Source organism: Branchiostoma floridae, chromosome 9 (assembly GCF_000003815.2).
Source record: "Branchiostoma floridae strain S238N-H82 chromosome 9, Bfl_VNyyK, whole genome shotgun sequence".
NCBI lineage: Eukaryota > Metazoa > Chordata > Leptocardii > Amphioxiformes > Branchiostomatidae > Branchiostoma > Branchiostoma floridae.
Window position 1 is genome coordinate 11768846 of NC_049987.1, and position 16125 is coordinate 11784970.

At 38.9% G+C, this 16125-nt stretch overlaps 1 protein-coding gene across 1 annotated transcript; it reads right to left on the reverse strand.

Annotated features, from left to right (window-relative positions):
* Positions 1 to 1621: 1621 nt before the first annotated feature.
* Positions 1622 to 10693, reverse strand: LOC118422713 (bis(5'-adenosyl)-triphosphatase ENPP4-like). Its single transcript, XM_035830432.1, has 5 exons — positions 10070 to 10693; positions 8084 to 8743; positions 5888 to 6082; positions 4710 to 4946; positions 1622 to 3347 (listed from the first exon to the last, which is right to left on the reverse strand). Exons 1-5 carry the CDS (start codon positions 10257 to 10259, stop codon positions 3160 to 3162), a joined length of 1470 nt encoding a protein of 489 aa, XP_035686325.1. The 5' UTR covers positions 10260 to 10693; the 3' UTR covers positions 1622 to 3159.
* Between the last annotated feature and the right edge of the window lie 5432 nt (positions 10694 to 16125).

Consider the following 16125-nt stretch of genomic DNA (forward strand, 5'->3'; position numbering starts at 1 on the left):
ACATCAACAAAGTTACACAACAAGGCTGAACGTTATCACTGGAAAACCTGAACATTAAAATCATACATGATTGTATAGTAGTACAAATGTTTGATTGGAAGAGGCACTTATTGGTGATTCTATAGTTAAGGCCCACCCTTGGTGGGTCCAAATATTACACACTGATACACTTTTTCATATCATTTTTCTTGTTAATGTTTCTTTCAGGAGATTGTCTTCCTGCTAATTGCACAACACACACCAATGAAACTACCCAAAACTGACATGGAATTAAACATGGAAGAATTCTTTTCAGACACGTTCAACTGTTAGAGCTACTCGGCCTCAGACCTTACAACTGCTGAAAGTGAGGGAAGAGAATATAGCTAGTAACCAAGATTTGTACATCGAGATTTAAGTATATAACAAAAGCTTCTGTACTGTCTTCAATACTGATAGCAAATGTGATGACTTAGCCTAACCTACCGATGCAGAGCAATTGACCTAATACATGTATACGAGGGGTGATCAATAAGTCCTCGGCCTCACCAAGAAATAACAAGCACAACTCAGATTTTCAGGCGAAACTTCATAGTATGAAGTCTTTTATCAATATCCTCCAAATTTCAAATCATTGGAGTCATTACTTTCCAGGCATTCGTTTTTTCTAAATTAGAAGGTAAGTGGCGAGAAAAAAGTGGCGTGAATTGTGATCAGACATGTGTGGGTCGAGTTCCCCATGCCGTAAATTCACAAAAGACATTGTCAAAATGTTTGACAATGATTCTCTTCCTATTTCAAGCAAAAAGAATTGGGTTTCTAACTTCCAGCAGCGCAAATTGACCCGCACACTCAGGTCAGGTCAATTGTCCACTTTTTTTCCTTCTCCCTCACCTAACGTCACTGGGTGTCCCCTGCAAAGTAATGATCACAATAATTTGAATTTTGGTACAAATTTATATAAGACTTTATACTTGACATCTATGCTTCAAAAACTGAGCTGAGCTTATTATTTCTCGGTAAATCCGAGGACTTATTGATAACCCCGCGTACATGTATAGTCTTATATAAATGTGTACCAAAATTTAAATTATTGTGACCATTATGTTGCAGGCGACACCCAGTAACATTAGGTAGGTTATAACGAAAAAAAGGTGGACAATTGACCTTCAACCTGAGGTGTGAGATCAAACTGTCTGATCACACTTCACCCTTCTTTTTCTCGCCACTTACCTTCTAATTTAGAAAAAACGAATGCCTGGAAAGTAATGACTCCAATGATTTGAAATTTGGAGCACATTGATAAAAGACTTCATACTATGAAGTTTCGCCTGAAAATCTGAGTTGTGCTTGTTATTTCTTGGTGAGGCCGAGGACTTATTGATCACCCCTCGTAAAACATAGAGAAGGCAAATATACATCTATACACACACATATTATTCAACAGCATTTAACTTAAGATGGGGTTTACTAAATACATATTCAGCAGATGGGATCAGTGTACGGAACAACTTTTTGTCTAATATGCAACAACTATTATTCATATCAGAGGAATAGTCAAGGAGAATGTTTGATTTCTCAAACAAGCAGTCTAATTGGTTACATAGCCAGTGGCAGAAAAAAAAATTGAGGAGTTACATGAAAACAAAGAGGTGCAACTTCCCTTGCAACAGAAAGGTGATGAAAGCAATCATTTCTGCGGAAACATCAAGAAATTGCAACTTGTGTTTAGAAAATCTGATACTGCATTGACATCATTAGCAGATATATTAGTTTTTGATGTATGCGATATGTAAAATCTCTTTCAGTGCTTCACACTTGATTGTATATTATGCTAATTTTCTATCAGACACTTTTGAGCAGTCATGTAGATGACATGTGACACCTGGTACCTATGTCATCAGATATAGTTCCATTCCTGTAAACCTTTAGTTGTGGCTTTTAAAACAAGGGGGAAAAATTGGTATATCCTGCCAGGAATAAAATTGAGTCAGTAGGTTATTTTTTCTCTTTTTAGATTTCAGCTGAAGTGATCTGCTAAATGCAATTGTAACAATTTGTGTTCAAAATACCAGCATCTTGATGCAGGATTATGTATAATGCTACTTCACCTTTATCTGCGGGGTAACCTATGTCTGTTGTTTTTAAAAACGGTATGCATTACGCATTGCACTGATATTCCTAATACCATTTGCTAATACAACGGATATAGGTTAGTTACCTCACGGATAAAGGTAAAGTAGCGTTATACATAATACATTCTGCATCAGGATGCTGGTATTTTCAACCTCATATTCTACTTAGTACATAACATATACAAGATATCGGTAATAAAATTTACAGAACTTAATACAGCCCCTTGCTAGTGGTTGACTAAAAAAAATGTTTTTGATAGGGTTGGTGGGATAGACTCTAACCAGAATCACAAATTTTTCCTAGGCCCTCTGCTGATATATTCTTTGACACTTTGATTACTTCTTCACATTTTGTACGAATGTTGCTTTTCCCATATGCATTGAACTCATTGAAGGAAGGCACCAGTATGGTCTTGTACTATGCACAAAAAGACATTCTTCTACACAAATTACAGAAACATTTTATATGTAATTAGTTGAATCCTAAGCTTGTAAACAGCTTCTTTTGGATATGTTAACAAATTCATTCAAATACTCTGGCAAAAATACAAAATGTACATTCTTAATTGTTGCAATTACAATTAAACTATAAAAAATAATCAGTAAATAACTCTTGATTGCTGCCAATTAATGACACTTCATTTGATTGTGAAATTTCTAAAATTCATACAAATCATTCCATTATGAAACGTTTGAAATATATTGTATTACACACCACCAGGTTGATCTACAAAAATGTTTTCTTCACTGGGAAACATCAAATTCTGTCGTAACAAAAAAATCTGGCTAGTACCTAGTCTCACAACAAAATTAATTGACTCACACCTCTATGGAAAATGTGTAGCACAGCACGGTAAACCTACATGTAAAATATGATCTCAGTGTAACCAAACATTTTTTAACAGCATCATTAACAAGCAAAGGTATTTTGGAAAATGACATGATTTTGAGTTAATGAATAAAGGTTTTCAATCTTACATCCACTTTGGCTGCCCAGGCATCACAAATTCAAAAACGTACTGAGGATGTTTGATGATACTGTTCCCTACACATCCCCCTCTGCCTCCAATAAGGGCTCCTTGTCTGCTGTGTCCCCATCCTCCTCCGAGTGGGCCTTGCCTAGGTTGGTGTAGTGAGCCTGTTTTATAGACTCACTTCTCTCCAGTCTCTGCATGTAGATGCCACAGCCAACAATACACATACCCAACACCAGGATGAGACCAATTGCAACCCCTGGAGAGAGATCATAATATGATAAGTTTATTGTAAGTTCTTGCCTGAGAGCTAATTGCAAGTGACAAAAAATGACAGACAAACAATGGTAAACAGTGTAGTAAGCTTAAGTCTAAAGCTAAACTGTATGACAAATGATTCCAGCTTTTCTAGTAATGTTTGGGTCTTGTGATGTTAAGAGGAGAGTAGTTCTCTTTCTGTCTGTAAGCGTGGAAATATTTGGGTTTATTGGCCTCTTTAAAGAGCTCTTTTCTTCCTTGATCGTAGAAGGGACATGTTGAAATTAAATGTGTTATATACAAAGAAATCATCAAGAATTTGTACATCTGTAAGATAGTAGATCTTTATTACTTTTTGGTAGCCAAATGCTGATACATTTTGATTCTTAATAGTGTGGAAAAACAGCCAGAGATTTACTTAATACTGAGTAGGCAACTATAGCCCCAGGGTACTATCCTTACATTAGTTAACCTGGGCACCTATACCCACAGGCTAGGTAATACAATCATCCACTAGTATGACACCTAGGTTGGGCAGAGGTGGGTTAAGCTAACTAAAGGCAGATCACTTTTAATTTGATTTCTCTCAAATTCTAAAATTCAGTCATCTATAATTACAAAATCAAGTCTGTGTGGCCTATATCTATCACATCTCTCTAAGAAAAAACAAGTGGACAAATACAAAACAGGTTAACATAACACCGCTAATTCCTGCAAAGATTAACATCAATAGGATCAAATCTGTGTGAAAACCAATTAACAATAACTGTTGTTCAAACATTCTTCAGTGTACTGACCATGATTTAAAGTTAGCAGAACAAGTCTTAAATCTCTACAGCAGGTTGCCATAAGGTGTGAGGAGTGAGTTTGAAGAATGACTAACAACTTACCAAGTTTGTAAGTACAGAGGAATGCAGGAACTCCAGTCACTGAGATAGAGAGGGGCACAAGAGGCAGTACCCAAACACCAATGGCAAAGAGAAGTGAGCACACAACAGACAGAAATGTGGATAGATAGTTTATTACACATATTTAGAATTCAGAAGGACATTATGAGCTGTACACAACACAAGGAGTTTGGGAAGGCACAATAGCGTAGATTCTCAAATCTTATGACTTTATATACCCAATAGGGGACTATGTTACTAGTATCTAAAAACCCTACTAAATGCACAGCCAAGGAAAGTTATTAGGTACGTGAGCCTTGCAGATTGTAAGCCTATTATGCAGAATGTAAGTCTATTCAAGATGAAAAAGGCACATCACATGACAAAGTCAGGAAGCCAGAAAAGATGACTGTGAAACAGTCTTAAAATGCTACACCACATGTAAGTTTCATGTTTGTTTGTGTATGTTTACTTACCTATGATTTCTGGTGTGGAGGGTGGGGGGCCCCAACTGGTCGGCTTCTTAACAAGGTGGGCCACCTTTTGGTAGCTGCCGTTGTTTGGGTGCGGGTCCAGGCCCAGGATGTGGCACATGAGCGGGTAGATGTCCACATTATTGAAGGGTTCAGACAGGAGGTTGGAGCGGAAGGCTGGTCCGTGGGCCACGAAGATGGGGTTCATGGGAAGGTAGCTGTTGTTGTAACCATGGTTACCTGATGAGGGGATTGTCAAAATTGTTGAAAAATGTTAAAAATAAGAATCATTGAAAAATGTACACACTAAAACACTTAATATGGTACTGACAGGAGACCCTTATATCCACTTTTCTCTGACCTGATAGTTAGCAGTTGCAGGTGCCATAGATATTTTGATTTATTTCCAACCTAACTTTCCCAAAAAAATGTCCATTCAAAACTTAATTCTATGTAGGGTGGAATATACAAAAAATGGAAAGGTAACCATTTGTAAGCAAAACATGTCTACCTTCAAAATAGTCTAGCCCACTGCTCTTTCATGCTAAAACTACTAATCTTTATGTGGTGACCAGCCCCTCCAGCTCTGTCCTGCCACTACATAATCTGTTCACTGACAAACACCACAAATTTTCTGCTACTTTGCCAGTGACCATGGTCCTGGTCATTGACCTTAATTGTTTAGAGAAGAAGAGGAAGAGGAAGGAATTGAGCAAAAACAACATGTTCCCTTTCTGTGAAGGTAAACATAATTATGTCATACCTGTGACGCGAAAACGTTTGATACGGGTGTTCCGGACCGGGTGATAACTTTCCGTATGGCACGGGCTCTAAGTTGTATCACACGGGCTCCATTTGAATAAATCGAACTATTTCGAGCGGGACGAGTGTGGCGCAGTAGAAAATTCGAATACCTAATTCCGACGTTAGAACAATACTGTTGTAACTCTTTTTGTTTGAGGGCACCAAATTTGTTCAACTTCTGGCGCATTTCGCATCAAAACATGGGTTTTCTCATAACATAAATAAAATACAACACTGTGTATTCCACATCACCCTCGGTCCCAGCCCTCCCGCTGGTCGGATCACCCTCCGGCCTTTGGGCGATCCTTCCCGCGGTTGGGCTGGTACCTCGGGTGATACGGAATACACCGTGTTGTATTCTATATTTATTACCTCACCTTTGTACAAGTTCCACTCCCTGCTAAGGCTGGCATTCTGTGCGATGGTCCAGCCAGGATCTGCCACTGCGATGACAGGCATGATCCTCCTGTTGTGTCTGTAGTGGTACTGGGCAGGGATGTCCTCCTTGTAGTACACATGCATCTTGGGGTGGGCATTGTGTAACGCTGTGTAGATGTGCTCCCTGGTCACTTCTGTAGATGCCGGTAAATCATGTATTAAGATACATATGTTGATAGTTATACATCAGATTAAGAAAACATACAAAGAGAATTTAACATGTATTTGTAAAGCCGGTTTAACCTGACCTTTGCACATTTATCTGCAGGTATCATTTAAAGCTATCTATTGAGACTACATGTATATGCAAATGTCAGCAGGTAAGAAAAACTGGTTGTGTAAAAGATAACTCTTATGTTCTATATGCAAATGATATTTCAAATGCTGGCTTCCAATTAGAAAAAAATACATTAAATGTTTGATTCATTGGTTGATTGTGGGTGTACAAAGGCAACTTTGTTCCACTTTTCAAGATTAAAAAGGTTAGGCTCAGTTTTATGGCACCATAATGATAACAATTTCAAAGTCCAAACCAGCCCAGCAGACTCCGTATCAGAAAGTATTATGCATATTATGCATACGTATGTGCAGAAAAATCTATTACTAGCATCTAAACTTGAAAGTTCATCAGTGTTGGTAGAAGTCATTCTGATGAATAACTGGTTATGGTGAGGATTGCATGAAAACCTGTCAGAAATTTCTTGTGTTGGAATTACACATTTACAGTCAAACTTAATTCAGAGTATACTATTACGAGCATCTGTTTCAATGCCACTACATGTACTTCTATTGCTAAGTTACACTTACAAGCAGTGCTGTTGGTGAGAATATCAGGTACTATTTGGACACTGAACAACAAGCATGTGGTTTTCCACAATCCAATTTTACGCCTAGTCAACTTCTATTGTCCCCTTCAATAGCCTTGGGACATGTCTGCTATCACTTAATTACTATCAGAACAAAACCTGCTGAAGGTAGACTATGAATAGCTATATAGAAAAACTCCCTCAGTCAGAGTAAACATGATCAATTGTAACAGTGGTTGCTGTAGTCAAGGATGTTATTGTTGTAACCGACTGAACACATTTCAAACAAACAAAAAAGGAATGGAATACTAGTCAGTAGACTAGTGTGATAGGTTTAGGCTCTCGGACTGATTGTTTCCTGTCAGATCAGGCAAATTTTGAACATTTCACTAAAATTTTGGACATTTTAGTCTACTACATCAACAAAGAAATCATAGTATCATACAAGTGCTTAGTAATAACATCCCTTTTGTATGCCTCTAACATAGGCATTGTGGTAAGGTAAGGTAATGGAATTTGGGTCAGGTGTATCACGATTGTAGTTCACAATGCATTTTTGAAATTCAATTCCTTTCAAGGAAAATAAGGGATAATGCCGTTATAACAGCCCTGGATGAATAACAATGGATAACAAATACAAATACCAATACGAATTAAGAAACCAAATGGTATTGAAGTCCTGAGATTGTGCATGGAACAACTAGTGGGGCCACGTAGCACAGTGGTAGTGTATTCGGCCCGTGACCGAGAGGTCGCCGGTTCGAATCCGCCTGCCGTGTTGCCGGTCTTGTGCCCTTGGGAAAGGCACTTGACACCACTTTCCTCACTTTACTCAAGTGAAAAATGAGTCGTCCCTCGGATAGGACATTAAATGGAGGTCCCGTGTATGGGGAGAGCCATACCCCATACACGTTAAAGAACCCCCACACGTGCGATGGTGCGGTGTGAGTGGATCAAAAACTTACAGTCTTGTGTACGTCTTACGTACCGTGCTTGGAGTCCTCAGCCTAATGAGGTTAAGCACGTATAAAGAAGAAGAAGAAGACTAGAATTCTAAAACTTTAAGCTTACTAGTAGGTACTCACTTGGTACATATGTCTGACTGTCTATCCTGCCTTACTAAGTGTGTCTGGGACTACTACATGTATACACTTTTGTCTTGAAATCAGTTCAGCCATCTAAACCCTAATGTGATCCATTGCACATTGTCATATGACATATTGTTGTCCTGTGACGCACTACATAGATAAAACCTGTGACGTCACCAAATCTACAATCAGCTTTGACAAAACTAGCTCACGATCACACAAAAAAAATCAATCCACTCACCATCATGTGGCCAGATGGCCGCTACAGGTGTTCTGTCCACCCACAGGTAAGTACTGGGGTCCAAGTAGCGGTCAAGCTCAATCACTCTTTCCTGGGACACCTCCATCATGCCATGGTCACTTGTGATGATCACGTTCATTCTCTCAAACAGCCCTGCCGCCTTCAACTCATCTATGAGATAGCCAACTGTCCTGTCCACCATGTCTAACGTTTCGTCTATCTCCTTAGACTCTGGGCCAGCAAAGTGACCGGTATGATCTGGTTCTTCAAAGTATAAAACTCCCAAGTTGATTGGATCTTCCGAGTCTTTGAACCAGCCAACCATGGTGTCTACTCTTTCCTTGTAGGGAATGGACATATTGTAGGCTGGAAGATGTCTGAATGGTAGGGTGTTATTGAATTGGGCTTGCATGCCAGGCCAGTTCAGAACACCGCTCTTACCGCCTAAATGTTTTTGATTGGTTATCCAAATAGGTTCACCGCCGACGTCCCACCATCTTGGATCGGAGGTGTTCACATGGAACATTTCCCCCAGTTCTGGGTCATACATGGAGTTGGCGACGATTCCGTGGCTTTCTTCGTACATGCCTGTCGCTATGGTGAAGTGGTTGGGGAATGTTTTGGTAATGAAACTGTTGTGGACCCATTTTGCCCGAACACCTGTATCAAATGAGGCAGAGAAAAATACATCATTGTGCTACCTACACGGTAAATACTAGTATATAAATTTAATAATAATGTTACCTAAAGCCTAAAGAAAAAAAATCTTGTGTTTCCTGTTTACCAACCTACCCCAGAAAAACCCGCCAACCCTAGCTTTTTTGGATGGACAGTGGAGTCACATAGTTTCCAGTTAGAATCTTTATTCAGCCTGCTTCCTATTCAAGTAAAAAAAACTGCTTGTCCTACCTAGTATCCAATCAAGGATAAATGCATCCACAACAGATTTGTAACCATTATGCACAAAATCAAAGTTTGACATTTGATAATATAACTTATGTAAGTGCCCTCATGAATTTTAGTTTCACTTTGTTAAATTGTATTGTACAAGAGTTTTGGCCAAAGTCTTAACAATTTATTTAAAAAATATAATCCCTACATACCGACCCTATCTTTTTCAGAACTGAAACATGAAACACAGCATTTTTTCCTAGGGAGTAGGTCATACTGAAATTAACAAAAAAGTCATAAATTCATGTTCAAAGTTCAGGACCCATCCATCACAAGTTCTGCCTTAAAAGAAGCCTTATTGCATACCATATTCATAACTAATAAATTTTGTGTCCCTTCTGAAAGACGATTTCATGGAATTCTTGATCCGGCTTAATGCAGCAGGGACCGACCTTAATCCATTAAAAGCTCATGGTTTATCCAGCGTAACAAATTCTGTAATACAGTACAGGTATTCCCAAAGGATGGAGATAAATAGTAACATGCCAAAGAGATCAGGTCTCATTCAATTCCTTCCTGATTGCTGAGGTAAGGAAATGTTAATGTTACATTACTTGCATTAGTAATGTATGTAGTATAGGCTTCATCATCAAGTGCCTTGGAAAGAAAAGATTTTCTATCTGTTTTCCCCAAAGTACATTTTCCTCGACTATAATATCTTGTCATCTGACTATGAGTATGAAGATTATAAGATAAGTAAAAGCTCAAGTCTTGAATAGACAGTATGTCAAAAAGCAGGGAACAACAGGATTATTGTACAACACAGCTACAAATCTGACGTGAAAAATTTCAAGAACAAAAAGATCAGAGTTAATAGTTAAAAGTAACTCTTCAATCAGTGATTCTTGAAGTTGAAAACACGTAAAACACGTAGGCCGTTCCGTGATCAAGAATTACATCTAAAATCTGGAGGTTACGTGTTTCATGTGTTTTCAAGAGTCACTGATTGAAGAAATACGTTATAACTTACTTTATAACTTTAATATTCAATGAAAAGATCAAAGGTTCACGCCCTTTCAGTGTTTCCACACCCACCTGTTTGGACAAGATACTTGAAGTTGGGCAGTTGGACCCTATCCTGACTCCTGTCCAGATAGTCGTACCGGAACCCGTCAAAGGAGACCAGCAGCAGGAGAGGCCCGTCATGGACAGAGTCTGTCCGCCCGCCCAACATCAGGAGAACAAACACAAGCTCAAACACACGGACGGCCGCCATCATAGACATTAGGTATAGTCACGGCGCGCGGGCTCGTAAAACGGCCTAGAGGGCAACCGGGGTATTCGGACACCCGGAACTAGATACCACTTCGATCTCAGGTCCCCGAAATCACAGACAAGGCGAAACCAGTGCTGACTCACTGTGGGAAGACAACCAATAGTTCTAGACACCTTGAATATGAGAAACTTGCTACGTGTAGTGACCTATCGGTCAAGAATCCGGAAAATACGCCAACGTTACACGTAGACACACAGGCGGGGTTTGCCGACGGTTTTCGGGTCAGATCTACGTTTCCCGAAGATCAGGAGACTGTTTACATTATAAGTCTCGACTCAACAAACATACAAGATCGAAAACGCGTGGGAAAAAGAGAAACTCCCACGAGAGGTGTTGCCAGGCGCGTTCCTCGCGTTCCCGAGTCTTAATCCGCCATCTTGGGACGAGTCTATTATACACAAAGGGGTGTCCAATTATGTAATTAACCTGTTTGATACAGATGCCCAAGGAGTTTAACATTGATATACCACTGTAGCGTTAGAACCACTCATGAATGCTTGCAAATTAAGAATTATGATATTGACTTTTTTTTCTTTTGCTGGATTAAAAAAAAACACGCATGCTTCCGAATGTGACAGGAAAAATGAATGAAAGATCTATCTATAATTCAGAAGAAGCGCGTCCATGGGGTCACCTGCGGTCATGTGTCATTACGAGAGGTTCACAAAGCATGAAAATACAAATGATCTATTACTATTACCAAGAAGCGAGAAGCATCCGAACTTTTGTGTTAGACTAGATTTGTGACACTTTTATGTATGTATATATCCTGACTTGTTGTGACCTGTACTTAGCCCGGTTGGGCAAAATTGTTCAATAAAGGTCTTCATTCATTCATTCATTCATTAAAACATAGGAAAAATCTGGACCTTTGAAACACCACAAGGGAAATGTTTTTACACTAATGGACACATCTCTGCATTGGAAATTTTATTAGCAAAGAAACCGCACTGGCACATAATGCAACAAGCTGGTCCGCTAATCTTTGCCCATTTTCAGAAGAAGACGTATTAAACGTTAATGTTTCTGTTTTTATGATGTTGTCTACCACTATGGGTTAATGTTGGGCTTTTACATTCGTGTAACAGACGTTTTCTTGGTGAATAATTAATAATTCATACAGACAATAAGAATTAACCGCAACGATTAATCTGTCTCACACGGAAGGAACTGCTAGTATTGTTGAGTAATGATGATCACAATCCAGTTATCTGCACTCTCACACACTGCATGTTGGATGATAAGGATACTGAGGGGGCTTCGTAAAATCAAGGAGGTTGAAATAAAGTATTTTAGAATAATATTATTTTTAAAAGTAATATCCTTCGTAAAATCAAAGGAGTTCATGGAGTATATCGCGGCCGAGTTTTTACGCCGATAGATCGTTTTTCGCAGAGCAAAAACACGATATTTCGGAATAACCAAACGGAATGAACTTTCATCAAGGATGAAAGCTCCTTCTCTCCAAGCAGAGGTTGGTGGGAAAAATCCCAAGGTTGGTGGGAAGGCCGATCGAAAAAAAAAAAGGAAAGGGTCACGATTTTTGCCACCAGCCTCTGTTTGGAGAGTAGAAAGGTCCTTGGTATAACCAAGGACGTTATATCAGATACTAGTATAACGTCCTTGGTATAACGACCTCGCCATTATGACAACCTGGCCGCGATAGATCACGCGATATCAGCGCTCTCCCCAACAAGAATTAAGTGCCAACGTCCATGGAAGGTCGCGAAGGAGGCTACTCCTGACAGGCTGACGCTACTAGTATTCACAGTATTCTCCGAGTACATGTATGTAGCAGCCCCAGAATGTCTTGTGTTAAATACATGTACATTTGTGTGCTATTAGATCCTATAAATCCAGCCTGATTAAATCGCCCTCGAGCTCCAAGCGGCCGGTCTGACAGTTACCATTCCCTAGAGCGGGCAGGGATCGAAATACTTTTTTCTGCATACCTGCACTAAACTAACATTAAAAATTACCTGCACCAGACAAATCTTACCTGCACCAGTTTGACTTTAGCCAGTATGGATCATACTAAAATTGTTCAGGAACCATTGCTATTTTTTCTTTTATATTATATAGGTGGTAACTGCCAATGTGGGACCGCGTGGCACGATCGGGAGCGCGTTGGTCTCAGGCCCGAGAGGTCCCGGGTTCAAATCCGCTTGCCGTGTCACCGATCTTGTGCCCTTGGGAAAGGCACTTTACACGACTTTTTTTTTTTTTTTTTTAACTTTTCCGTGTCCGCCACGGCACTTTATTTTATTTACTCAGCACTGTACAGGGAGCACAGAGACATAAACGTGTTGTGTACATCATCGAGTAGCAATTGTCTCGGGTTATCTTTCCATCGTATCCAAGAAATATAAATTGAAAACTTGGCGATAGTCAACAATGTAATGTTACATTTGTTATGTTCCAACAGTACATTTTTAACAGATTGATTGTCTTCAGTATTATTTAATCTACCCCAAAATTTCCTTAGTCTAGTGCATTCTAAAAACATGTGTTCGTAGTTTTCCAGCTTATTACAGATATCACAAAAAGGACTGTATACATTTCCAGACGTATCTCTTATTTTCCACTTGTTTAGGAGGTATCTGCAAGGAAGTATTTTATGGAGCAATTTGAAATTAAATTCGCGGAGCTTGTTGTATCTGATATAGCATGTCTGGGACTCCCAGATAGCTTTCCAATCAAGATTAGGGGTTACAGAATCCCAATATGCTTGGGCAGTAGGTCTTACAACATTTTCCATGAGACTAACAGAATACAAATATCTACTGTTAAGTGTATCAAGTGAAATCATGCTGGAATTGAACCATACACAAGTGCCATATAATGTTTCACGACCAGTACAATCGTTTTCATCAGTCCAGCTATAGCCTATAGCTCTTTTGACCTGCATAAATTCACTCATCCAGTTTCTTTTGTCACTTAGCTTTCTTAACAATATATCAGATGCTACATATTCAGAGTTTTCACATAAGTCATTTACATATATCAATCCGCTCCTAATCCAGTGTTCAAAGAACAATGTGCTGTTATTGAGCTTGTAGTTTTTATTACACCAAATTATTTCTTGTCTTTGTCTTACAAAGTCTGTTTTTCCCCCTCCAAGTTCGTGCCAGGCCAAGACTACCTGTCTATAGAAGGGTGGGAGCACTCTAAGAGAAGGAGCATCTCCTCCTTTACAAAAATTGAAGCGGAAGAGAAGGAAATCTTTTCCGAAATGATTAATAAAGTGTAATGGTATAAGATGCCAGTGGCGCTCTTTAGTGTCATCGAGTGCCGACTGCATTAGTCTTTTAACCCACACAGCCTGTAGGCTACTGCGTTTTGAATATATATCAACCATTTTTAACCCTCCTTCTTGGTAATTTGAGTACAGCACTTTTCTTTTTATTTTGTCCGGCTTGCGGTTCCATAGAAAAGAGAAACATGCTTTTTCAATACGTTTTAAGGCCCAGTCAGGTGTTGAGATCATGGACATATTATAAATTAATTGAGAGATAGCTAATGTTTTTATAATCAGTACTTTACCATAAAGGGTTAATTTGCGACTAAGCCATTTTAGAAGCATATTTTCGAAGTTATCTATTCTTTTTTCCCAATTCAAAGTCTCACACTCTTCCTCTGACAGACCATAGTAAATTCCAAGCGATTTAATGGGTCTATTTGGCCAGTCGATTCCGAAGGGAGTGTCTCTTCGTCCTCGATTGGCCCCAATCCACATAGCTTCACACTTTCTACGATTCAGAGTAGGTCCAGCCACATTACTAAAGTCATCTACAATCTGTAAGGCATTTCTTATAGAATCATCTCCACAAAGAGTAAGAGTTGTATCATCTGCAACTTGACTTATCTTTAGTTCAAACATATTATCATTAATCTCGACATTAATACCCTTGACTGTGCATGTTTGTCGAATTTTAGTACCAAGAATTTCAACTACTAGGTTGAACAGTAGGGCTGACAGAGGACATCCCTGTCTGATTCCTCTTTGCAGTTTGAAATAAGCAGATTGCCAACCAGCATTTATGATACAACTCTCTATGTCAGTATACATGGTCTTAACTATGGAGGTAAATGTGGGTCCAAACCCAAACTTGTCTAAGGTTCTAAGCATAAAATTCCAGTTTACCGAATCAAAGGCTTTTTCAAAGTCTAGCCAGACGACTGCAGCAGGTATGTTGTAAAAATTGGAGTAATAAATAACGTCCTGTATAAGTCTAACATTTTGTCCAATAAATCTGGACTTAATGTAGGCGGTTTGATCCTCAGAAATCAATTTTGGAAGAAAGTCCTGCAGTCGTTTTGCTAGGACGACTGCTAATATCTTAAAATCAGTATTCAGCAAACTTATTGGTCTCCAGTTGGATAAGTCAGTCTTATCACCCTTTTTATAAATAAGTTTTAATAAGGCTCTCTTCTGTGTTACTGAAAGGCGTTTATTTTCTATCCCTTCTTTCAAGGATTCGAAGACCATGTCTCCTATTTCTTTCCAGAATTTCAGGTAGAATTCGGCTGGTAAGCCGTCAGTTCCGGGAGCTTTATTTTGCTTCATGTATTTCAAAGCTGAAAAACATTCGTTTTTTGTTATAGGATCATCAAGCAGAAGTCTGTCCTCATCCGAAAGAGAGGGTACATCAACCGACTCAAGAAACGTGTCGATTTGTTCGTCAGTAGCAGGATTATCACAACAATAAAGATTTTCATAGAAAGCTGATTCCAAATCTAAAATTTTAAACGGATTTGTTTCCTCTCTGTTCTCATGCTTTAATCTAGTAATGGTGTTTTGTTTTGAACGGGAGCTCTCAAGAGATAAGAAATATTTGTTGGATCTTTCCCCTTTTTCGATCCATTGTTCTCTAGATCTTACTTGTGCCCCTTTCGCTTTATATTCATATATAGTTTCTACTTTTGACTTAACCTGTGCATATACATCAAGAACATCTTTATCTAACGTCTCATCTATTTTCTTATCAAGTTCTGTTAACTGAGTTTCCAAGCGCACAAGGTCGTTATTCAGTTGGAATGCTTTTTGTCTAGAGAACTTATCCGTAAAGTCCTTAATCTTATTTTTGCAGATTTCCCAGAGCATTTGTTTCGATACATTATTGTCTTTAAACTCTTTAACGACATCAATAAGAGTGGACTTAACACCATTAACATAACAATCATCTGAAAGGTGTGAAGTATTGAAACGCCACACTCCGGGTCCTCTGGCAAAGTCTGTCAGTAATAACTTTAAAAATATCGCTTGATGATCAGTTTTTATAGAACAGCGTATGTCACATTTCACAACAGAATCAATAATTGACTTCTGAATGAGCCAAAAGTCTATTCTACTTGAAATTAAGTCTGGGTTCTTCCGCCTCCAGGTGAACTGCCTCACCTGGGGGTGGCGCTCCCGCCAGATATCCACGAGTTTTAGCTGTCTTTTAAATCTAATTAGTTCTTTTTCTCCTGCGCTAGGCGCCAGAGATTGTTTACTATTCCTATCCATAGCTGTGTTATTTACCATATTAAAGTCCCCTCCAGCAATCAGATTATCGACATTGTTGTCATTAATCCAATCCCTTAGAGAGGTAAGGAAGGTTTGTTGCTCCTTCTTTTCCGTTGGTACATAAACATTAAGAATTGTAAGATCTTTTAACTTAATCAATAGTTTTCTACCATCATTTCCTTTGATTACATCTGTGACATTCATATCAATCTTCTTTTTACAAAGTATGGACACACCTCTACTATGAGAGTCACCAAAACAATGGAATTGAGGTCCATTCCAATCTCTTTCAAAGACATCCATCTT

What these genes read in the sequence shown, in the direction of transcription:
- LOC118422713 (XM_035830432.1), bottom strand. Translation starts at nt 10,259, where the DNA reads ATGTCTATGATGGCGGCCGTCCGTGTGTTTGAGCTTGTGTTTGTTCTC. An exon ending in GGCCATCTGGCCACATGATG is followed by an intron (nt 6,083 to 8,083) that starts GTGAGTGGATTG and finishes CGGCATCTACAG; the next exon opens with AAGTGACCAGGGAGCACATC. An exon ending in CTCCACACCAGAAATCATAG is followed by an intron (nt 3,348 to 4,709) that starts GTAAGTAAACAT and finishes ATCTCTCTCCAG; the next exon opens with GGGTTGCAATTGGTCTCATC.